This window comes from Perognathus longimembris, chromosome 6, assembly GCF_023159225.1.
Source record: "Perognathus longimembris pacificus isolate PPM17 chromosome 6, ASM2315922v1, whole genome shotgun sequence".
Classification (NCBI taxonomy): domain Eukaryota; kingdom Metazoa; phylum Chordata; class Mammalia; order Rodentia; family Heteromyidae; genus Perognathus; species Perognathus longimembris.
In genome coordinates, this window is record NC_063166.1 from 10,684,932 (window position 1) to 10,708,875 (window position 23,944).

General features: G+C 53.4%; 1 protein-coding gene across 1 annotated transcript; it reads right to left on the reverse strand.

Annotated features, from left to right (window-relative positions):
* Positions 1-16,641: 16,641 nt before the first annotated feature.
* On the reverse strand, positions 16,642-21,996 carry Pim1 (Pim-1 proto-oncogene, serine/threonine kinase). Its single transcript, XM_048347843.1, has 6 exons — positions 21,622-21,996; positions 21,402-21,508; positions 21,216-21,266; positions 20,717-21,083; positions 18,900-19,076; positions 16,642-18,103 (listed from the first exon to the last, which is right to left on the reverse strand). The coding sequence occupies exons 1-6, from the start codon at positions 21,701-21,703 to the stop codon at positions 17,946-17,948; spliced, it is 942 nt and encodes a 313-aa protein (XP_048203800.1). The 5' UTR covers positions 21,704-21,996; the 3' UTR covers positions 16,642-17,945.
* Between the last annotated feature and the right edge of the window lie 1,948 nt (positions 21,997-23,944).

Here is a 23,944-nt window from a genome sequence, read left to right on the forward strand (position 1 = left end):
GGAGCCTGAGATCTGAGGATCAGGGTTTGAAGCCAGCCTGAGCAGGAAAGTCTGTGAAACTCATATCTCCAATTAACCATCAGAGAACCAGAAGTGGCGCTGTGGCTCAAAGAAGTAGAGTGCTGGCCTTGAGCAAAAGAGCTAAGGGACAGCACCCAGGGCCCTGAGTTCAAGCTCCACGACCACCATGAACAAAACATTCTGCCTTGGCACTGTCTCCTAGCCATGGGTGGCACTTGGAATGTGACCATTATAACTCAGGAGATAAATTTTTCATTTTATTCCATTTTAATTCACTTGGGTTTCGACAGCCACTCATGACTGGCTCCCTGAGGGAAAGGGAAGCATTCTAGAAACTCAATTTGCCTTTGGCAAATAAGACTCTATCTGAAAAAAACAAGCTAAAAGCCAGCGGACTGAGTGAGCACTTGCCAGGCAGTCTCTCTCTCTCTCTCTCTCTCTCTCTCTCTCTCTGTGTGTGTGTGTGTGTGTATGTCTCTCTCACATACACACACACACACTCACACACGCACAGAGCCCTGAAGGCTTTCCCATTACCAACATGCCACTATCCTATGCATCATTCTCAGACGTCAGTCGCAACCAGATTTGTAAGTGTTCTATCGCTTCTCTCGCCCCCACAGTTCCACCAGCTGAGAACTCTACTATTCGTGTGTGTGTGTGTGTGTGTGTGTGTGTGTGTGTGTGAAGGCTTGCACTCTGCCACTTGAGCCACAACTCCACTTCCGGCTTTTTTTAGTAGTTCATTGGAATCTGATGGACTTGCCTGCTCATGCTGGCTTCGAACCAGGATCCTCAGATCTTAACCTATTGAGCAGCCAGGATTACAGCACCTGGCTGGCTGAGAACAACTCTGTAAAGAAGCGTGGCTCCATGCCGAGAGCTGGTACGAACCACAGTTGACTTAACAGGGGCCACTTTTCTTTTAACTGAGAGCAGAGCCAAGGGATGCTGTTTGCTGTTCATTGTGGCCGCTTTCCTCCAAACCGTGAGCAGGGTGACAAGGTTTGGGTTGAGCACACGACAGATGCTCGTCTAGCAACTCCTTCAACTCTTCCCCTGACCCTGCAAGGGTCTTCACCCTGCAAGGGGTGAACTTAGAACCAGGCAATTCCCCAAATTGCCACGAGATGGCGGTAAGAGCTTCCATTTTAGCCCTGCTCACCTTCTAAACCAGGTCCTCCAGGGCTGATCGAGGCGTGGCTTTTCTGGCCAGAAACACAAGAAAAACCAAACACAGCTCCAAGCTCCCCGTCTTTGTTGGGCTGGGTGGAGAGGTGGAGGCCGCTGCATAAACCGGGATGCTAAAGAGCTGAGAGAAGGGGAATTGCAAGGATCATCTGGGCTGAGTTACCTGAGCTGGCTGCTGGTGGCTTCCATCTGTAAATCCCAGTTACTCAGGAGGATCATGGGTCGATCATGGGACGATCATGGGTCTAAGCCAGCTCAGATAAAAAAGCCCACTAGACTCCAACTAGTCAGCCAGAAGCTGGGCTGGGTGGCATGGCTCAAGTGGTAGAGTGCCCATTGAGAGGAAGAAAGCAGAACAAAAGCCAGGCACTGGTGGCTCATGCCTGTAATCCTAGCTACTCGGGAGGCTGAGATCTGAGGATCACAGTTCAAAGCCAGCTTAGGCAGGTGAGTCTGTGAGAAACTTAACTCCAATTCACCACCACCAAGCCACACGTGGAGCAAAAGAAACTCAGAGACAGAGCTTAGGCCTTGAGTTCAAGGTGTACACAAAGTAAAAAGAGAAGAAAACAAATTGTTGTAACAGCACCCCTGACCTTTGTTCCTGCGGGTAGCAGTTACCTAAGCTGTTTTTCAGGAACTCAGTTTTTGGAGCCATTGACCGCTCGGCTGCACCTGAGAGCAGTGTCTGCCAGGTTGAAAGGCCGTCCTGCCACACCAAAAAGACGCGCCGTTCTGAGCAGGCACCCCAGGAAGAGCCGGGGACCTCCAGTCACCTTGCCCAGTTCCTCAGCTCATCCTACTGTTGTGCCATGAGGACCCCAGACCTTGCCCTCAGCCTTGAGACTCGATCCCCGTCAACAACTCTGACACAAAACTCACGGTTCCAGGCTGTGGGTGCCCATTGTAACATAGAGAAGTAACAGCTGTGAGATCTCATATCCGTGCCTAGGACCCTTTCGGGACATGTCCCAAGGCAGGAGCATGTAGCTCACGCCTGTAACCCTAGCTACTCAGGAGGGTGAGATCTGAGGGTCGCAGTTCAACGCTGGGCCCCAGCAGACAAAGCAGACACACTCTTACCCTCCAAAGAAGGAGCAAAAAGTCGGAAGAAGTGTGACTCGACTGACAGAATGCCAGCCTTGACCGAAAAGGCTACGCAAAAGGCTAACTCATCACCCAGGCCCTGAGTTCAAGCCCCAGTACTGACATAAAGACAAAAACAAACATTTTTTGTTTAAAGTCTTAATTCTCCCTAAGCCGGCTTTGCCCCCAGCTGTTGATTTACACCCCACTCTTCCAGATGCTCAAAGCCCTGTGGATACCCTTAGCTCTCTGCTTTCCTTTTTTTTTTGTGGGGGGAAAGGGGGGCTATCCTGAGGCTTGAACTCAGGGCCTGGGCCCTGTCCCGGAGCCTCTTTGTGCTCAAGGCCACCTCTTGAGCGCTCTTGAGCCACCTCGCCGCTTCTGGCCTTTTCTGAGTAATTTATTGGAGGCTGGCTTCAAACTGCGATCCTCAGATCTCAGCCTCCTGGGTAGCTAGGATAACAGGCGTGAGCCACCGGTGCCCGGCTCCCTTCTTCTTTCTACCTGCATGTAAACCCTCAAGAGACCACCCCCTCCCAGCCCTGCCCACCCCCATCCCTGCCGTCCCTCCCCCCTGCCGCCCCCACCCTGGCCCATGCCATCCGAGTCCTGCTTTTCTCTGGCATCTTCCCTGCCACCTGGACTGACAAGGCTGCAGGAAGGCATTGGGGGTCAGAGGTTCCCCCCCCCCCGCCCCCAGGAGGAAAGGACGGTGGGAGGCTGAGCGGGTGCAGCTCCCCCTGCAAGCTCTCCCGGGACCGGGACCTTCCACCTGCGAACGGTGAAGGAAGGGGCTCTGCACAGGGGCTGGTGTGAAGATGAAGCCTCCTTCCTTCCCTCCCTCCCTCCCAGTGGCCTTTGGTGTTCAGGTCCCTGACATCTCCCCCTAAAACCCCCATATCCCTCGCTACTGTTCCAATGCTTCCGATGCCCCCGCTCGGCCTTTCTTCAGTCCTTTGTTTCATCACTTTCTTCGTTGCTGTTCTGTGGGACAAGGCCTCACCAGGCAGCCTAGATGGGACTCAACGCAACCTCCCCCAGCCCGCAGCCTCCCCTCCCGTGCTGGGACGGCAGGCGTGCAGCACCGCGCCCAGCGATCTTCAGCGCCTTTCCACGGTGGTCCCCCACGCGGATGAACGCTCTGTGGGTTTCACAAAGGCCCCCAGCGCTGCCCCAGGGGAGGTGGTTGTGGGGACTGAGCCAAGCTCCTGTCGGGCCAGCGCTCACCAGCAAACGTGCTGGGCTTCCTTTCCTTCCTTCTTAGCATCCCACCAGTTGGGAGTGAAGCAGAGCCTGGTTGAAGGACTTAGCATTCTCCTGTAAGTTTCCCCTCTCAAGGGCTCCGTGCGTTGTGCGCTGTGCTTATGTTTGTAATAGTGGATCGTGCGTTCGTTTGTTTGGGTATGTTGGGTATCATTGTGTATTTGTGTTTGTGGGCATGTGTGGGTCTATGTACCTGTGTCTGTGTGTGCAATTTTGTGTTTGTGTATATGTAAAAGGCTGTGTTCATTACTTAGTGATTATCAAAAATAACTTCTAGGGGCTGGGGATATGGCCTAGTGGCAAGAGTGCTTGCCTCGTATACATGAAGCCCTGGGTTTGATTCCCCAGCACCACATATATAGAAAACGGCCAGAAGTGGCACTGTGGCTCAAGTGGCAGAGTGCTAGCCTTGAGCAAAAAGCAGCCAGGGGCAGTGCTCAGGCCCTGAGTTCAAGGCCCAAGACTGGCCCAAAAACTAAAACTAAAAACAATAACTTCCAAGTCAGATACCATAGCTCAAGCCTGCAATCCTGACGACTTAAGGGGCTGAGATTGGGAAGATTGTGATTTGAGGCCACCAGTGAGACGTAGAGAGAGACCCCATGGAGAAGGCGACTTTATTTAGCATTTGGTCACCCTTGCTTAATAACCAGCCCCCTCCCCGCCCACCCCCCCCCCCCCCCCCCCGCCATCCTGGAACTCACTGGCGTCCTGAACTCGCCGCCGCACCTTCCCCACTTTCATGGCACTCACCAAAATGCACGGCTGGTTGGCTCCGCTGCGGAATCGCGCTGGGGAAGGCAAACACAAAAACAAGAGAGAGCCTTGGCTCTGACTCAGTCCCCAGCACCAGGAAAAAAAGAAAATCGCCCAGCGGCTTCGCCGGCTCCAGGTGTTTTCAGTGACACACAGCTTGGTCAGTATCAGGCTAGGTCGAACTAGACCCTTGTGACGGCATTAGAGTAAACACGGTTTAAGAAACCCGGCTGTGTGCTCCGGCGACGCGGGGTGGACTTGGGGCTGGTGTGGGGAGTCGCCGTGCTTGGGTTTAAGGGTGCCCAGATAGCTGGGGCTTCACAGGCATGTCCCCCCACCACCTTCTGTTGAAAGGGTGTTTGGTTAGAACGGGCCGCCCCAAGGGTGGGTGCCAGGGTCTTTCTGGAAGCGATGGAAGTTTGTGGGCGTGGGCAGAGTGAGGGAGCCCGAAGCTGAGCAATCCCCCCCCCCCGAAGCAGTGGAGATCTCTTCAGGAGGGGGGTGACTGCAACTTCTCTGGTCTCTGAAGCTCACGGAAGTTGCCCCCGGCTCGCCTGCAGTTCACAGCCCGAGAGTCACACGGTGGCTTTGTGGGGCCTGGCGACTTGCACTTGGCCCGATCGGAGCCGGCAGCCTCGCTGGCTCTCCGGCTCCTGGAAGCGCTGTCGTGAGACTCCTCAGTTCTGCCACGAAGGCCCCAGCCAGGAGCACGGAGGACACAGGAGAACGGCACCCCAGAAGCGCCAAGACCTGGCACGTTCAGCAAAGGAGGGGGCAGCAGCGCCCCTGGAGACGTGGCTGCTTCCCAGCCTGGGGAGAGAGCACACAGAACGGGCACAGATGGGCACCAGGGAAGGCAGGGCTCAGCACAGGACGCGGGGCGTTAGCAGGGCCCTGGCGGGTGGTGCAGCCCTGGAAGACTCGGTTCCAGCCCAGGCAGGGAGACTCGCATCTCCAGTGAACCAGCGAAAGCTGGAAGTGGAGGTGTGGCTCAAGGGATAGAGCAGCAGCCTGGGGTGGAAAAAGCTAAGGGACAGAGCCCAGGCCCTGAGTTCAGGTCTCAATAACAGCACGTGTACACACACACACACACACACACACACACACACACACACACACAGGAATACATCCTTATTACTCAGTGATCCTATAGTTGTGACTTGACTGTGTGCCAAGGTTTGTTTGTGGCACCAAACTAATGCTCACAGAGTCTCGCAGTCATTGCAAATGTGTGCAAAGCAGCAGAAACACTGACTAGCCACGTGCACGGGGAGGGGGGGCGGGGGGGAGGGGCAGCCACACTGTGCCTTCTCCCATCACCTCCCCTACTGTAAGCAAGTCTTTTCCTGGTACATTTAATGCCACATTTTTCACATTTTTGTGCTCTTTGTTTGTGATTTTGCTGTGCAAAACATCCCCCAAGCACAGTCCTAGATTCCTAGTTGGTGTTCCCAAGCACAAGACACTCTAATGAGCCTTACGGAGAAAACACGCGCTGGATACACGTTCCTGAAGCATGAGTCACAGCCTACTGGCCAAGAGTTCAAAGCCGGAGAGTCAACAATAGATACAAAATAAGTTGCTTAAGGGGTGACATTGTCCAAAAAGAAACATACTCATTACCTGACTCATGAAACAGTAACCCCTCTGTACATCATCTTTATAATAACATTTTTTAATATTTAATTTTTTTAAGAGGCTCATTTAAAAAAATGTATTGACTAAAGCCAAGTGGCACGCAGGTTAGGCTAGTAGTCCGCCACTAAGCTGTGCTCCCGAATCCCTGAATAAGACGTCTTTAAGTAGAAACACATCAAAGAAGGCCGAGTACCAACTGGTTGATACAAATGTGACCAGAGCACGGGTGGCTCCGGTCTGTCATCCTAGCTCCTCAGGAGGCTGAGATCTGAGAATCACGGTTCCAAGTCACCTCGGGCAGGAAAAGTCCGTGAGACTCCTATCTCCAATGAACCACGAAATGCCAGAAGTGGTACTGTGGTTCAAGTGGGAGAGTGCTAGCCTTGAGCAAGAGAGCTCAGGGACAGTGCCCAGGCCCTGAGTTCAAGCCCCATAACCCATACACACACACACACACACACACACACACACACACACACACACTCACAATTCATAGTTGGGGAATGTGCCTTACCCAGAAGCACGTAAGTCTGTGTCCCTAGCCTGAGTCATGAGCTCACCTGGTGGCCTCAGGAATGTTCTGAGCGCAAGCTTACCTGGCCCAATAAACACATGGGCACTTCCCCAAGCCTCCCCTTTCCTCTTTTGATGTGAGTACTGGGGCTTGAACTCAGGGCAGGGCCTTGAGCTTTTGCTTAGCATTTTTTTGTTCAAGGCTGGTACTCTACCACTTGAGCCACACCTCCTCTTCCATTTTTCGCTAGTTAAGTGGAAATAAGACTTTCCTATCTAGGCTGGCTTTGAACCAAGATTCTCAGCCTCCTGAATAGCTAGGATTACAGGCATGCATGAGGTACCAGCGCTGAGCTCCTTTTATCTCTTTGTGTGTGTGTGTGGGGCGGGGGGGGATGTTCATTCAGTGCTTTTTACAACTAAAAACAACTTCTCTCCTCTTCCTTTTGTAAACAAAACAGCACACTAGTTATGCCGTGTTTCCAAGGATTCCTGGAACATCCTGGATGGTGTGTTTGTTACAGATGGACGCTGCAGGTGAAGTTGAGTTGTGAGCCCCTGCGGGCTCCGGTGGCCACTCCCACGCGCTTCACCCCCATCTGCACCCACCCTGCCAATTTCCCACCACTTTAACGTGTAGGGGTCTAGCCTGATTCTTTTTTATTTTTTTGGCCAGTCCTGGGCCTTGGACTCAGGGCCTGAGCACTGTCCCTGGCTTCTTCCCGCGCAACCTGCCACCTGAGCCACAGCGCCCCTTCTGGCCGTTTTCCATATATGTGGTGCTGGGGAATCGAACCGAGAGCTTCATGGGTAGGAGGCAAGCGCTCTTGCCACTAGGCCATATTCCCATCCCCTAGCCTGATTCTTGAGGCGACTCCTCAACGTACTTGTTTTTTGAATACAGGTGTCATTGCTTCTCCTAAGCCTTCATTCTGTCCTGTCCATTTGTTGGGGGACAGGCTAGTGCTGAGGATGGACTTCAGGACCTCACACGACACGAGTACTCTAGCACTTAGCTACGGTCGCTACAAGAGCTCATCCACATCTCAGACAAGCACTTCTCAAACTGTGGTTCCAGAGCCTTTGAAAGACTCTCACGAAAGCCACATCCGTGGACTCAGGAGACCGAGGTGAACAGACTGTGAATATAGGACCAACCAGGGCTACATAAGTAGCCATGACTGAAAGGTTCTACCATTCTCATTTAGGTTTTTCCATTTAAGTTTGGTACTCTACTGCTTGAGTCACACCTCCACTTCTGGCTTTTTGCTGGTTAACTGAAGATAAGAGTCTGTCAGACTTTGTCTGCCCAGGCTAACTTTGAACTGTGATCTGCCTCTTGAGTAGCTGAGATCACAGGTGCACCCCACTAGGCTAGCTGGTAGCCTGTTTTGTTATTATTATTTTTGTGTGTGTGCTAGAACTTAGAGTACATGCCCAGGATCTGTTTTTGTTGTTGTTGTTGCTGGTTTGTTGTTGTTTTGTTTTTGGCCAGTCCTGGGGCTTGGACTCAGGGCCTGAGCACTGTCCCTGGCTTCCTTTTGCTCAAGGCTAGCACTCTGCCACTTGAGCCACAGCGCCACTTCTGGCCATTTTCTATATATGTGGTGCTGGGGAATCGAACCCAGGGCTTCATGTATATGAGGCAAGAGCTCTTGCCACTAGACCATATCCCCAGCCCTGGTGGCATGCATGTTTTAATAAAACAAATGAGCACACTTTGATGAAGACCAGAATGATAAAGGCAGTGGTGTGCTGGTAGCTGTACTGTTTTTGTTGTTTTTTTTTTTGTTTTTTGTTTTTTTTGGCCAGTCCTGGGGCTTGGACTCAGGGCCTGAGCACTGTCCCTGGCTTCTTGTTGCTCAGGGCTAGCACTCTGCCACTTGAGCCACAGCACCACTTCTGGCCATTTTCTGTATATGTGGTGCTGGGGAATTGAACCCAGGGCCTCATGTATACGAGGCAAGCACTCTTGCCACTAGGCCATATCCCTAGCCCCTAGCTGTACTGTTTTAACAGAAGGAGACAAGTCCTAGTTTGCAGCATTTTCTGATTTCCTTGTAAATGCTTCTACCATGGTCAGCTGGCTTATTGCTTTCCACCACCAGTAGCAGCTCATTGCATGAGGAGTTCTAGAAACCAGGTCTTCTTATCAACTAAACAAGAATGCAGACTTCTGAGTTGATTGGGAACTAAGACATTTCTGAGAAACCAGGCATTGGCGGCTCACATCTGTAATTCTAGCTATTCAAGAGACTGGGATTTGAGAATCAAGGCTCAAAGCCAGCCTAGTCAGGAAAATCCATGAGACTATCTTCAATTAACTACCAAAAAAGTGGCTCAAGTGGTAGAACACCAGCCTTGAGCAAAAAAGCTTGAAAGGACAGTGCCCAGACCCCGAGTTCAAGCCCTAGTACCAGCACACACACACACACACACACACACACACACACACACACACACACACTCTCTCTCTTCTGGGCAACAAGACAAGAATCCTAAACTATTTGAAGATGTCACCTGTGTGTCATCAGAGGAAGAAAAGGGTGAAGAAAGGGTGAATTTTCAGTCCTGCCTGGGCCAGAATTCCCTGGCAGGAGTTTGGAAGAGCAGATTCCCGTGCGGAGTAGATAGAACATGATGTGGGGGCGGCTTAGGGACAAATTGCAATGAGCAGACTCAGATGTCTGAGTCCACAAGCCACTGTTTTGTCTGAGTTCTCAGATTGCCACAGCACCATTTGGTTTCATATGGTTATAGAGCGTTTCCACCATGTCAGTATGAACTCAGCGCTGGGAGGGCAGAGAAGAGCCCATCCTCCATTCCTTACAACACCAAGCAAATGATATACAAACTCCAGAAATAGGTCCTTTTCCAAACTAGGGAACCCTCTGTTCGTCTTATTTGTCCTCAGGACTCTTCAAGTTGGGCGCTGATGGCTCATGCCTGTAATCCTACCTACTCAGGAGGTTGAGATCTGAGGATCTCAGTTAGAAACCCCCCAGGGCAGGAAAGTCCGTGAGACCCTTATCTCCAATTAACCACCAAAAAGCTAAGAATGGAGCTGTGGCTCAAGTGGTAGGGCGCCAGCCTTGAGCAATAATAATAATAATAATAATAATAATAATAATGGCTCAGGGGGCTGAGAATGTGGCTTAGAGGTAGAGTGCTTGCCTAGCATGCATGAAGCCCTGGGTTCGATTCCTCAGCACCAAATACACAGAAAAAGCAGAACTGGCACTGTGGCTCGAGTGGTAGAGTGCTAGCCTTGAGCAAAAGAAGCTCAGGAACAGTGCCAAGGCCCTGAGTTCAAGACCCAGGGCTGGCAAAAACAAACAAACAAACAAAAGGACTGCCAGGCATCAGTAGGTAGCTCATGCCTGTAATCCTAGCTACTCAGGAGGCTGAGATCTGAGGATCATAGTCCAGAGCCAGCTCAAGTAGGAAAGTCCAGGAGGCTCTTATTTCTAATTAACCAGCAAAAAGCCAGTAGTGGCACCATGGCTCAAGTGGTAGAGTACCAGCCATGAACAGGCAAGCGGAGCAAGCACAAAACTGTGATATTGGCTACAGTAAGTACAAAATAAGCGAATGAAATAGAAACTACTTTGTTTGTTGGCAACCCCCTCGTACAACTATTTAAAGATAATAATCTTAAAAAATAGAAATGATCATACACTTGTCAAGTGTTTGGCACATGCTAGACACTCAGTACACAGTCCTTCAAATGGGCACATGCTAGATGACACCATTTAAAGAAACTCCTGAGCAGGCAAAATTAATCTGTAGGGACAGAAAATGGTCAGCAGTGCCCTGAGGAGCCAGACTGCAAGGGGTGCAGGGAACTTGGGGTTAGCCTATCAGGGGGTGTAGAAGCATCTATACCCTGAGTGTGATAGAGCTTAAGACTGGGTGCATTTGTCAAAACATCCAACTGCGCACTTAAGATGAGTGCTATTTTGTGTATGCAAATTGTGCCTGAAGAAAATTCATTCCTTTTTCAATGTTCATTCCCTTCCTTTCCATGAAAAATGTGTTGGATGAGAGCAGAGCCAAGGATACACACTTAAAATTACCTCTCGTGTCAGATGATTCTATTACTGTGTGCTTTTCTCCCATGGATTGAGATAAATAAACGTGGAGCTGGCTTTCTCTCTCTTTGCGCCTCCCAGATTGGGGACAGTGTAAGGCTGGAAGGATGTGTCATGGCGGGTGGAAGGGGCCGATGGGGGGAACATGACATGGAGAAGGTATACTTAGATCCCGCTCATTGTTAAATATCAGTCATTTAAGGAGGAGAAGTCTTTTTTTCTTCTGGTGAAATATGAAAACTTTCTTCCCTTTCTGCAATACTGTGAGCCCTGACCTTATCCTGACCTCTAACTTGTTCATCTTTCAGGGCCTTCATAAATCTAAGCGGGACCAAAGCTGGGTAGCCAGTGGCTCATGCCTAGAATCCCAGCTACTCAAGAGTCAGCCTCTGAGATCCTCTGGATATCCTGCGGGCCCAAGGATCAAGGGTTGAAGTTAGTCCAGGCAGGAAAGTCTGTGAGACTCTCCTCTCTATTCAACTAGCAAAATGCCAGACGGGAGGCTTGGTTCAAGTGGTAGAGTGGTAGAGCTGTCAATAAGAAAAGCCAAGTAAGAACACAAGACCCTGAGTTGAAGCCTTGGTACTAAAAGCTTAATGAGGTTTTTTTTTTTTTTTTGGCCAGTCCTGGGCCTTGGTCTCAGGGCCTGAGTACTGTCCCTGGCTTCCTTTTTGCTCAAGGGTAGCATTCTGCCACTTGAGCCACAGCGCCACTTCTGGCCATTTTCTATATATGTGGTGCTGGGGAATCGAACCCAGGGCTTCATGTATATGAGGCAAGCACTCTTGCCGCTAGGCCATATCCCCAGCCTCTAAAAGCTTCTTATAAAGCAAGATGAGGGCTGGGAATGTGGCCTAGTGGTAAAGTTGGTGCCTCGCATACATGAAGCCCTGGGTTCAATTCCTCAGCACCACATATACAGAAAATGGCCAGAAGTGGCACTGTGGCTCAAGTGGCTAAGCCAGGGACAGTGCTCAGACCCTGAGTTCAAGCCCCAGAACTGGCGGGGGTGGGGGGAGCAAGATGCATGTGTGAGAGATGGCCCCAGAGGCCTGAGGGAGGACTGTCCAGAGAGCATGTGTCCCCTGTCCCCTCCTGCCATCTCTTCCTCCAGGGGAAGGGTGCACACCAGGCCTGTGCTCTGCGGTGATGGTGTTAATGCCTCCCCTGCAGGGCTCCAGGCCTGGACCTCGCAGAAGGCAGCAGCCCTCATCCACCTCTGACTTCCCTCTGGGGTCAGCCCGCGGGAGGCTGCGGCAGGAGAGGAGAACCAAGGGCATTGCTTCCGGGCGCAGCCACGGGGCTCAGCTCTCCCAACACCAGCCCTACCCCTCGGTAAACCAGTCCTTTCTGCATTCTCCGATTGCCCAATTGTGTGCCATCTGCTTTCTGCAGGATCTGACCCCACAGAGGAAGGGAGACAGCAGGGAGAGGGAGGAGAGGAAACAGAACCAAGTGACAGAGAACTCGAAGGCAAGCCAGAGGTTAGGAAATCAGGGGAATTTTCAATGAGACAGAAGCCATCAGTTTTATGAAAATTATGGGGAGGTCCAGAAAGGATGGGAAGACTGGGGGGGCACTAAAACCATTGTCTAGCATAACCAAGACCCTGGATTCAGTGTGTGTGTGCGCGTGTGCGCGCGTGTGTGCCCCAGTACTGGGTCTTGAGCTCAGGGCCTTACCCTCTTGCTTAGCTTTTTAGTTCAAAGCCGGCACTCTACCACTTAAGCGACTACTCCACTTCCAGCTTTTTGCTGGTTAATTGCAGGTAAGGGTCTCACAGAGTCTCCTGACTGGACTGGCTTCAGACCACAAAGCCCCCAGTGTCCAGCTCTGGATTCAATCTTTAAAACACATACATGAAAAGACACAACTCAGCCAGGTGCTGGTGGCTCCCACCTGGCATCCCAGTTACTCAGGAGGCTGAGAGCTGAGGATCATGGTTCAAAGCTAACCCAGGCAGGGAAAGTCCTCACGACTCTTATCTCCAGTCAGCCACCAGAAATCTGGAAATGGTGCTATGGCTCATGTGGTAGAATGTTAGCCTTGAGCTGAAGCCCTCAGGGACAGCTCCCAGGCCCAGAGTTCAAGCCCAAAAGACACCTCAAGCCAAGTGCCAATGGCTTATCTTTGTAGTCCTAGCTACCCAGGAGGCTGAGCTATAAGGATCATAGTTTGAAGCTAGCCCAGGCAGGAAAGTCCGTGAGACTCTTACCTCCAAGTAACCAGCAAAAAAAGCCGGAAGTAGAGCCTTAGCTCAGATCTCTCTCAGCTGCCTGAGTAGCTAGCATGCAGGCGTGGGCCACTGGCGACTAGTACTAAGGTTTGAACTCAGGGCCTCACACTTGCTAGAGAGGTGTTCTACCGCTTCTGTTAGGGTCCCATCAAACTCTTTCTTGTACTGGACTGTGAGCTCGATAACCACAACAAAGTGCAATCATAACAGCCATGCCTCATTAGCGATGAGCATCTATCATAGTTCTGGGGTCATGATTAAGCCAATTCTGTGGCTCGGATGTCCTGTTGTGACAAGTAAAAATAAATGAAGTCCTTTGGGTTTGTCCCTAGCTCTGCTTATTTTTGCACTTCCTCCCACAGCAGTGGGGGGGGGGAGGGGAAGGGGGTGTCAGAGCAACTCACTCTTGGCAATCGGGGTTAGTAGCGCAAGGCTGGGCCGGAAATGAACTGGAGGATGAGGCCACATCTGCTCTAACACTGTTCTAGATAGGTCCTTGTGGTAAGGGTTTCCAAGAATCAACACAGCAGTTAAAGAAGCTGAGCAACATTTACAAGAAATGGGCCCTTGCTACACCTACCCACCCCACTCCTTGTTCCTTTTCCCCTCCCTTTCCCGCCTCCAACTCTGGGTCCCCTCCTAGGCCCAAGTGACAGGTGGCAAGCAGGTGGCCATCTGGAGTATGTGCATGGAACAGAACTTACCAACTCTCGGAAGAACTGACCTGACCTGCAGATCCTAGAAACAAATCCACACACATGTCTGAGTGGCAACACAGTAGTAGCATGTGCAAGGCCCTGGGGTTGATGCTCAACCCTGCAAGAATGAACAAATAAAGTACATGTCAGTACATCAAAGGGGTAGGAGCAGACTCGGTTTCTCTCTCTGCACAACTGGGAGACGTAATAGCGCCCACCTCAAGGAGAACTGTTTGCTGCAAGGGTGAACGTTAATGCATGCACAGCACGAAGGCTATTGTAGGGATGAATGTTACTTCATGCAAAGCATGAAGAATAATGCCAGGCTCGCCTCTTCTCAGTAAGGACCTACCATGTGTGGACACTAGGCTAAGCACTGTGGATGACACTCCATGAGTCACGACCTAGTGCAAGGGTGAGAAAACCGTCTTTGAAAAGGACCATTTTGGGGGACTAGGAATGTGGTCTAGTGGCAGAGTGCTTGCCTCACATGCATGAAGCCCTGGGTTCAGTTCCTCCATACCACATAAACGGTAAAAGCCGAAAGTGACGCTGTGGCTCAAGTGGTAGAGTGCTAGCCTTGAGCAAAAAGAAGCCAGGAACAGTGCTCAGGCCCTGAGTTCAAGCCCCAGGACCAGCAAAAGAAAAGAAAAACCCAGTCTGAGGTTGCAAGCTGTACAAAAATGTGTTGTATTAGATCCAGTCAAGTGGGGCACTTGTGGCTCAGGCTTATAATTAGCTACTCAGGAGGCTGAGATCTAAGGATCACGGTTCAAAGCCATCCCAGGGGGCTGGGAATATGGCCTAGTGGTAAAGTGCTCACCTCATATACATGAAGCCCTGGGTTCGATTCCTCAACACCACATATATAGAAAAGGCCAGAAGTGGAGCTGTGGCTCAAGTGGTAGAGTGCTAGCCTTGAGCAAAAAGAAGCCAAGGACAGTGCTCAGGCCCTGAGTCCATGCCCCAGGACTGGTAAAACAAACAAACAAAGCCATTCCAGGCAGGAAAATCTGTGAGACCATTATCTCCAATTAACCACCAAAAAGCTAGAGGGTGGAGCCCTGAGTTCAAGACCCAGGACTGTCACAATTAAAAAAATTTTAAGTACTATAAGTACCTTAATCTTCACAGCATAGCTTATGAAATTAAGTATTGTCCAATCAGCTAAAGGGCCCTGCATAGAAACTGGTCAATATCAAAGCCTTCCTTTTGTCTTCCATAAGGAGAACCACTAGCAGGCCCCCAGAACCACTACCACCCAGTGCTGCTTCCCGGGATAGACAGGTATCTAACGAAGCCCAACGGCCTGAGCACGCATGCGTTCACGTCCGTTAATGCAAGCTTCCTAACAAGCCAGCCAATGAGCAGCTCTTCAGAGGAGCCTGAGTGAAAGCTGCTGCACCTGGATCATAGCAGAATTTGAGCCCAAGGCTGATTCCCTGAACTGCCCATGACAAGAGACTAGATGTGAACTCTGACCTCCTACAGTCCAATCCGAGTTTCTCCTATCATTCCTAGCAGTGAGGATGGATTGAGAAACTGCTGTGAATTCACTTCAAGGGAGGGAAGGGTGGGGCGCTCCACGATTTCAGTAGAATTCTGGGCAACTTTTAATTGTTCAAGTGTAACTTTACTGGAAGGGATGAGGCAGGCGAACAGGACCCCAAGAAGTTGGTACAATGGGTGTGTGTGTTGCGGGAAAGGGGAGAGGTAGGACGATGTGGTAGAGAAAAGGGGAACCTCAGCAAATCACACCTCCCCCCACCTCCCCCCAGAATAGAGAAATCCTCTGCTCTGCAGCCACACAGGGGCTGGGCTGGGATTTGGGAACCTGTCCAAGTTTAAGATATTATGGCTTAGATCCTCAACCCTCCAAGAGTGCATGGGCCTAGGTCTAAAGGTGGGGGGGGGGCAGGGAGAAGATGCTCAGAAGGAACAAGATGGATGACCCATGGGAAGGGAAGGTTAGACCCAATGCTGATCATTATAAACAAGAAAATAGCACGTACTAATAGTTAACACTGTATACAGGACGGTGGCCAGCTCATTGCTTCTGTAATATCAGGCCATCCTGGGTGCTGGTGACATACACCTGTAATCCTAGCTAGAGGCTGAGAACAGGCCATGATTCATTCCCCTGCCAGCCTAGGCAGAAAAGTTCCTGTGATCCTCCACAATAAACAACTAGATGCTTGCCACCAGCCTGCGACCCAGGGACATTAGGAAGCCTACAAAATAGGGGACTGCAATAGGGGCTGAAGCAAGACCTACCTATCGGTGAAAACCAGGGCCAAGGGTTTGGTTCAGTGGTATTGCCATAGCCGAGTCAGAATAAGGCCCTGAATCCAAACCTATGTGCTAAGTGCAAGGGTTTCTGCATTCAGTGTAAGATAATTCACAATTAGACAAAAGGCCTATTCAACATATTCCTGCTGCAGGGGGCTGGTGGCACATACCTGAAATCCTAGCTGCTTAGGAGGCTCAATTCTGAGGACTGAGGTTCGAAGCCAGCTCAGACAGGAAGGTCCGTGACTCATCTCTTAACTATGAATAAGTGGAAGTAGAGCTACGACTCAAGGGGTAGACCCTGCCCTGAGCAAAAAAGCTAGGGGACAGCACCCAGGCCCCAAGTTCAATAAAACAAAACACAGTAACGATGAGTAATGCACTCAGCTTCTTAGTAACCCGCACCCAGGCCTCCTCTCAAAACATTCCTACTGGTGCTGTTTCTGGCCTGGGTCCCAGAATCAAGTGATCTTCCTGTTTCAGCCTCAAGTAGCTGAGACTAAATTTGCACACTAACATACCGCCTTGGAAATGTTTTGCTAGTGGAAGACATGACTGAAAGAGAGCTCCAGGTATTAACTGGCAAACAGGGATGTTATGTCTAGGTCAGCTCTGCCCAATAGAACTTAGGGGCAGCTGAGGCCAGGGAGCCACCAGCCACAGGGGTTACTGAGCACTGGAATCCAGCCACTTCTGCGCGCAGCTCTCCATTTTCAAAGTATACTTCACTAGGTCCCTCATGCCACATCTTATCCACACAATACATAACAGGAAGTGCCCCAAATGACCAGCTCACCAGTGCCTACCACATGCACGCCACCAGCAAGCCTCTTTAGGAACACCAATTAGAAGCCACAAGTTAAGACAAAAGATTTTTATTCAAAAAACGCCAAGTATAAAAAAAAAAAAATAAGATCTCTTGAATTCCCCTGTACAGTATTTCACTCAGATAAACCAGCAGGCTACATGCTGCTCAAAACACAGCCCCAGAGAGGATCTGGAAGGCACACCATCCAGAACTGCTTTTCATATATTTATCCTATATACACAAGTCAGCAATGCCCCACCCCCAGGCCCACGGAGACCACGCCCACACGGGTAAGCAGGCCGGGGGCCCCACGGAAGTCAGGGAGCTGTAGCAGCTGTCCCCGCCTGAGTCCCGTCACCCCACAAACAGAGCAAGCGTTGCAGCCCTCCCCAAAAGGTCCCAAATTCAGAGGAGGAAAAGAAGAAGGAAGAAAAAAAAAAAAACCAACCCAAACAACAACAAAAAACCCTAAGGCAGGAGCCGTGGAAAGTGGAGAACACGGAGCAAGAAGGGAACCAAATAAATAAATAAATAAATACATTAACATCGACCTCCAGGTTAGAATGAGCATCTTTCAAAAAAAAAAAAAAGACTGGTAAAATAACTTAAAGGCAAAATTAAAAAAAAATTAGATCAACTACAATCCTTTTGTATACTAGCATGCCGACTATACACACATTTACAGCTGGTCTGTGGAGTTGCATTGCTTCTGCATTTGGTGTGTGTGAGGTCTTGGCTTGCAAACAGTTAAGTAAAAACCAAAAAGGAAGACCAGTTCACTGGGGAGTTTTACTAAAGGAGGCAGAAAAAGGGCAGGTGGCTCAGCGATTGGCCCTCTAGCCTCTTCCATGGCACCTTTCATGGGGGGTGGGGGGGCTATGAAGGGCACAGGGGGAGAAGAACAGGGAACCAAACCCAGGCAGATTTTTGGAGAAGCAGCAGGTAAAAGAGGCAAGTTCAAGTATTTCCCCAGCACAGCCGGAGTCCCTACACGAAGGCACTCAGAAGAGGTGACAGGGACTTGAAATGGTGAGAAGTCCTATCCCACCCCAGTCCGGTTCCCCCTACCCGACCCCTCGCGGCAGACCCCACCCCCACCCCCCACCCCCGAATCTGGCAAACGCCCAGCGGTGCTGGGCACCCATGAGGAGAGAACGTCTACGGGAGGAGTCTCGTCCCCCCCTCCTGGGGGGCAGCCTCCAGGGGCCTGGGGTCTGGAATGAGTTGTAAATGTTGTTCCTGTATCAAGCACTGTCCTGCTTGGCGGGAAGTGTCACTGGTCATTGGGAAGCTGGACAGAAGCTTCCCCTCCTTGGAGCATCTGACCGGGAGGGAAAGACCTGCCAGAAAGGCTGCTATTTGCTGGTCCCCGGAGAGAGGCTGTGGAGATGAATCTCAGCAGTTTCCTGGGGCAGGAGGACATCTTGCATCCATGGATGATTCTGGATTTCTTCGAAGGAGGGTCGATCTGATGGTCTTAGGGCCAAGCACCATCTAATGAGATGCTGACACTCTACAGAAAGCAGGGCAGACAGAGGTTAGGAGTGAGTCAACTTGTTTTTACAAGGCAAAGCTCGTCTGCATCCTGGGTGGAAGGGAGGGAAGGGAGGGTGGCCGCAAGCCTTAGAGCCTTAGGAAGGCGTGGGCTTGACAGAACTCTGTGCAGGGGGGGGGGGGCCTCTTCAATGGGGAAGGACAAACTAATATCTAGATCTTCCAGTCTAGTTTCAGTAGAAAATGTGCCTCCCCTCTTAAACCTGTGGTTTACAAACTTCAATAGCTGGGGCCTTTCCCACAACACCCACTCACCAGCAATAGGAAGAATGATGATGACAAGGGATTTTGATGAGACATCATGAAGCATGATGAGGTGATTCAATTTAGCTACCAACTTACAAACACCAGCACCACCCAGGGTGAGGCCACCAGGGCCACAATATCAAGAGTGAAAAGAGCCCTGGACACTTTTTTCCTCCCTGCAAACAGCTAGGAGGTAGAGACCAGATCACTGATGGCATTTTTTGTTTAAAATAGTGATTGCCCCCGGCCAGGGTTGGGGGCAAATTAAAAAAAAATATATATATATGCATATACATATATATACTCTTCTCCTGACCTCCCAGAGAAACTGGATGTGTGTGATATAGGAGATCTCAGGACATAAATCACTGGCCTGGAATTCTATTCAACATCGAGGGTCCTGGCACCTCTTAGAGAGAAGCACCCCAGTGGTCAGATTGGGCTGCAATGACTCCCTAAACGGCCTTGAGAATTCCTGATGTCTGTAACAAGGGCTTTCCAGAAATTACCTGAAGAGACCCTCTGCCTGAAGAACACTTGTCCCCTGACGATCTCCTCATCGTGCTCAAAAGGAATATCCCCGCACACCATGTCGTACAGCAGGATCCCCAGGGACCAGACGGCGGCCGACCTGCCGTGGTAGCGATGGTAGCGGATCCACTCGGGAGGACTATACACACGGGTCCCTGCGAGCCAGGGGAATAGGAGAGAAAGCACACCTTAGCAAAAATAAACAGCGCATGTACATGCAAGGAAGTATCACAATAGAAACCCTTTGTTCAACTAATATATGCCAACTAAAAATAGATCCTAACACAAGGTTCTTCTAGGGCTACAAGGAGATACCTTAGGCAAAGGTACTCTCACACGTGAGGTTTCACTTTAAAAACAAGAAAAAAAGAAACTAGGTACAACACTTCTTCCATAACAAATAAAGCACCATCTTGCTCTCAAGAATGGGGTGGAATCCATTTGTGCCTCTAGGGCTAAAAGTGAAGGAGCAGTTCCAACTGAAAGCATTACCCACCTATCTACCGGCCCCAAAGCCAACTTCTTTACAAACTGCTCCAGGAGACGGGGGGGGGGGGGGTGTGTGGTCTGAGGCCATGGTGGGCAGGACCACCCTCCGAGGGAGGGAGCCGTCCACCCCAGGACTATCCTCATGCTCCGCCTACACGGGGCAAAGATCCTGTCCAACATGAAGTCAGGGTGCCCTGCCCTTTGGGAAGCCTTCCTCCCCACCCTGGAGGAGGGGGGGCAGACACCCACACTTCTTCCTCCCCAGACGGGAAAGGTCGTCAGAGCTGCAGGGCTGGTTTCAGACCACGTGATTCCTGTTTACAAACTTTGGGTTGTAAAAAAAAAAAAAAAAAGAAAGGAGGGGTCATCCCCATGGCGCTCACCAGGGGGCAGCAAAGACTCGCTAGGGAAAAAAAAAACCATGCGAAAACCCGACCTGCCATTAACTGCTAAATACAAAAAAATGCGGCCCAACCCAGCGTCCTCCAAGGGCAAATAAACAGCGACCGCAAGCCCGAGTCACAAGCTCGGAGAGGCCGTCCTTGATTACGGTAAGCCACTCAGAGGATGACCTACCCTCCTCACGCGCTTTCATCTCCCTCTCCCCCGACCCTTCCTTCTTTTTCAGAAAGGACCGGCTAAGCCCCTCCCTAAGATAGGTTTTCATCCTCCCAGGAGGCTCCCAACTCATTTTCAAACCAGCAACAGATCTTATTTCACAACATTTATTCTCCGATGCCTCCCCCCCCACACCCCACGGAAGGAAGAAAAGAGTGAAACTGTGGCTATTCTTTACCCTCCCCAGATCAAAGGGAAGGGGGGGGACCCCGCCACGCAAGGCCTACCTTACCCCCAAATAAATAAATAAACTCCCCTACAAACCAAAACCAAAAAAAAAATTTACAAACCCATGCCTCAATGTTTCTCTCTCCACCCCCATCCCTGTAACTGGCCCGGGGAAACTGGGTCAGATGGGAAATCTGGGCTACGGCCCTTGCCCACAACCTCTTATTCATCGGGAAAGCTTGGAACCCACTGGATTCAAACACACACACACACACACTCAAACACACACACAAACACAACACAACCGTGCCAGAAAACATTACAGGTTCCACCGCCTTGAAATCCTCCAGGCTTTACTACTAAGGCTGGGAGGGAGGCTAGCTCGCTCGCTCGCTCTCCCTCCGCCCCACCCCGGTGAGCCGGGGAGAGCCAGGCGGCCCAATGACCTTTACAAAGGGCCAGCTGAGGCCTCGGGGCGCCCCCGCGGGCCGTGGGCAGCACCCTCCCGGGCCCGGCTCACCGTCGAAGTCCGTGTAGACGGTGTCCTTGAGCAGCGCCCCCGACCCGAAGTCGATGAGCTTGAGCTCGCCGCGGTTGAGGTCGATGAGGATGTTCTCGTCTTTGATGTCCCGGTGGAGGACCCCGCAGTTGTGGCAGTGTCGCACGGCCTCCAGCACCTGCCAGAAGAAGCTGCGGGCCAGCTCCTCGTGCAGGGCCCCCCGCTCCGTGATGAAGTCGAAGAGGTCCTGCACGGGCTCGGGTCTCTCCAGGATCAGCACGAAACTGTTGGGTCTCTCGAACCAGTCCAGGAGCCGGATGACGCCGGGGAAGCCCGAGCTCACCTTCTTCAGCAGGACCACTTCCATGGGCACGCGGGTGCCATTGGGCTGCGGGGACGAGGCGCGGGGGAGGAGGGGGGTGGCGGTCAGCGCGCGGGGCTCCGGGCCGCGCCCCACGCGCCCACTCCCGGGGGCCGATCACCCCCCCCCCACACACACACTTCTCTAGGGCGAACTCACCAGTTCTCCCCAGTCGGAGATCCGGTCCTTCTCCACGTGTTTGATGGCCACCTGGAAACCCCGTGCGAGATCTCCGTGAGGTCCGATCCTCCTCCCCCTCCCCGGGGGTCCCAGCCCCGGCGTCCCCCCCACCCCCCCCGCCCGCCCCGCGCGCCGCGCCCTCCCCGCGGCGGGGCGCCCACTCACCGGCAAGTTGTCGGCGACTCGGATGCCGGAGTAGACGGAGCCGAAGCCGCCGCTGCCCAGGAGCGGGCCCACCTGGTACTGCGACTCCAGCGGCTCCTTCTCCTTGCCTGGGGAGGGGGAGGCACGGGGCGCTCAGCGCCGGCCCGCCGGCAGGGGAGGGGTCCCGCCGCCGCCGCCACCGCCCCCGGCCCCGGCCCCGGCCGCGGGAGGGGACACTCACCCGGCGCCAGCTTGGTCGCGTGCAGGTCGCTGCAGGGCGCGGCACGCAGGTGGGCGAGCGAGTTGATCTTAGACAAGAGCATCCCCACCTCCGGGGCGACGGCGCGGGGATCGGGCCCCGAGGAGGTCGAGCCCGGCGGGGATCGGGCCGCGGCGGCGGCGGCGGGCGCGGAAGGCCGAGGGCGAGCCGGAGGACGGCCGGGGGCGCCGGCGGCGGGCGGACGCGCCGGCTCGGTCGGGCAGCGCGGAGGGCGGCGGGGAGCGCGGCTCGGGCGGCGGCGCCGCGGGAACGACGACCGGTGGCTGTGGCTGCTGCGGCTGCTACTGCCGACCTCGCCGTCGCCGAGTCCCCTCCGGCCTCCTCCGCCACCGCGGCCGCTGCAGCAGACACCCGGCTCGCCCTGCCGCCAGGAGTAAAGGGGCGGAGCGCGCCGGTAGGGCGGGCGGGCGGGCGGGCGGGCGCGGGCGGGCGGGGACGGGGCGGGGCCTCTCCGGGAGGCCGCGGCGGCGAGCGGAGCTGCGGAGCCGGCGGAGGGTGGAGAGGGGGTGGGGAAGCGACCAGACGCGGCGACTCCCCTCCGACTCGCCCCCCCGCCCCCCGCCCGGAGCGCCGGGCCGCCGCGCCCGCGCCCCGCCCCCGCCGGCGCGACGACGGCCAACCAGAGCTCGCTAATCTGCATAGGGCTCCCGCGTCCCGCCCTCTCCGGAGTGCTTCCAGCCAACCAGAGCTCGCTGATCTACATATGGCGGCGCGTCCCGCCCCCGCCCCGCCCCGCTCTCGCGGTCAGAATGGTCTCTACGCCGCCACGACGTGGCGGGAAGGAAAAGGCGCCAAAATGGAGGGGGAGGGGCGCGGGCGTGCGGGGAGGCGGGAGCTGGGTGTGGGGCGGGAGGGAGGAAGGATGGGGAGGGGCGTCTCGATTCAAACCCAAACAATAACAAAGCCATCAAAGGCCGCCCGAGGCCGGCGCGGCGGCCCGGGCGCTCGCGGAGGTTTCGGGGTCAAGGGCTGGGAGGCTGGGGGCTGCGGAGCGAGTGGCGGGCAGAGGACGGGCGTCGGGGTGCGGGGCGCGGGGCCCGGGGTGTGAGGAGCCGGGGGAGCCGAGGGGCGTGCGCCGACGAGGGTGGTCTTCCCGGTGACTCAGAGCCGAGACCTCCGAGTCGGCCTGCTGACGCGCGGCGCGGCGAGGCTGGGATCCGGGGATTCGTGGGTTCGGGGGGCGGTGCGTGGGGGGGGGGGTGCGGAGCTGAGCAAGGCGTGAGTCACGGCGGGTTCCCGGGGCGGGTGGCAGAGTCACGGGCTGGGGATCGGCGGGGGGGGGCCCCTCGGGACCAGGCGGGGACGTGGGGAGCAGATGGGGGGGGGAAGTGGGGAGCAGAGGGGGGTCGTGGGGAACAGAAGGGGGGCGCGTGGGGAACAGACCTGGGGAATGGGGAACAGTGGAGCGTGGGGGGCAGACGGGAGTGGGGAGCAGGCGGGGGTCGTGGGGAGCACATGGGTGGGCGCGGGGAGCAGGCGGGGCTGTCACGTGGGGACCACGGCGTCCTCCCGCCCGCCGCCCCGTCCCCCAGGACCCTCATTTTGTAGAAATAGGACCATTTAGGTCGATCTAAGAAGTGCGGCGCGCCCGTGGGGGACCTGAAGACATGAAGATGTCACCGCATTGTGGGGCCGGCCCCGCCCCAGCCCCTGGCTGGGGGAGAATCCGGTGGCCGGCCCTGCCGGGAGGGCGCCCGCACGTGGGAGCCCCCATCGCTTCTGCCCGACCCCCCCCCCCAGGCCCTGCCTGCCTGCCTGCCCGCGCTGACCCCCGTGGAAGGGATGGGCGAGCTGACCCGCTCTCCTCTCTTTGTCCTTATCAACTTCACGGAGAGTTGAGGACAGCGCGGGGGGGGGGGGGGGGGGAATGAGCACATTCACATTCCGGCCAATCCATAAATTGAATTGTCAGTGGCCTCCGTCCCTGAGAGCTAACTGCAGTCCATTTTTCTTTTCCTTTTTGTCTTTTTCTTTTTTTCAACTTCCTGCCATTGAAAGGAAAAAAAAAAAAAGGAGCCCTTAGACTAGCTGCAGTCATGAATGAATTGAAATCTTTCCAAGTTCTCCTCCAGAGCTGGTTTTAGAAAGATGCCTTTCTAAAGATGGAGTCTTTAACTTTGGTGGATTTATCTTATAAAATATTACATCTCTCTCTTTTTTAGTGTGTGTGTGATCGGTGGCTTGACTCATTCATATGAGCACTGTCCCTGGCTTCTTTTTGCTCAAGGCTAGCAACCTACCACTTGAGCCGCAGTGCCACTTTTGGCTTTTTCTGTTTACATGG

Excerpts from the sequence above, each read along its gene's own strand:
- Pim1 (XM_048347843.1), bottom strand. The coding sequence starts at position 21,703 with ATGCTCTTGTCTAAGATCAACTCGCTCGCCCACCTGCGTGCCGCGCCC. Across the intron at positions 21,267-21,401 it reads GAGTCGCCGACAACTTGCCG|GTGGCCATCAAACACGTGGA; the intron begins GTGAGTGGGCGC and ends CGGGGTTTCCAG. Across the intron at positions 21,084-21,215 it reads TCTCCGACTGGGGAGAACTG|CCCAATGGCACCCGCGTGCC; the intron begins GTGAGTTCGCCC and ends TCGTCCCCGCAG.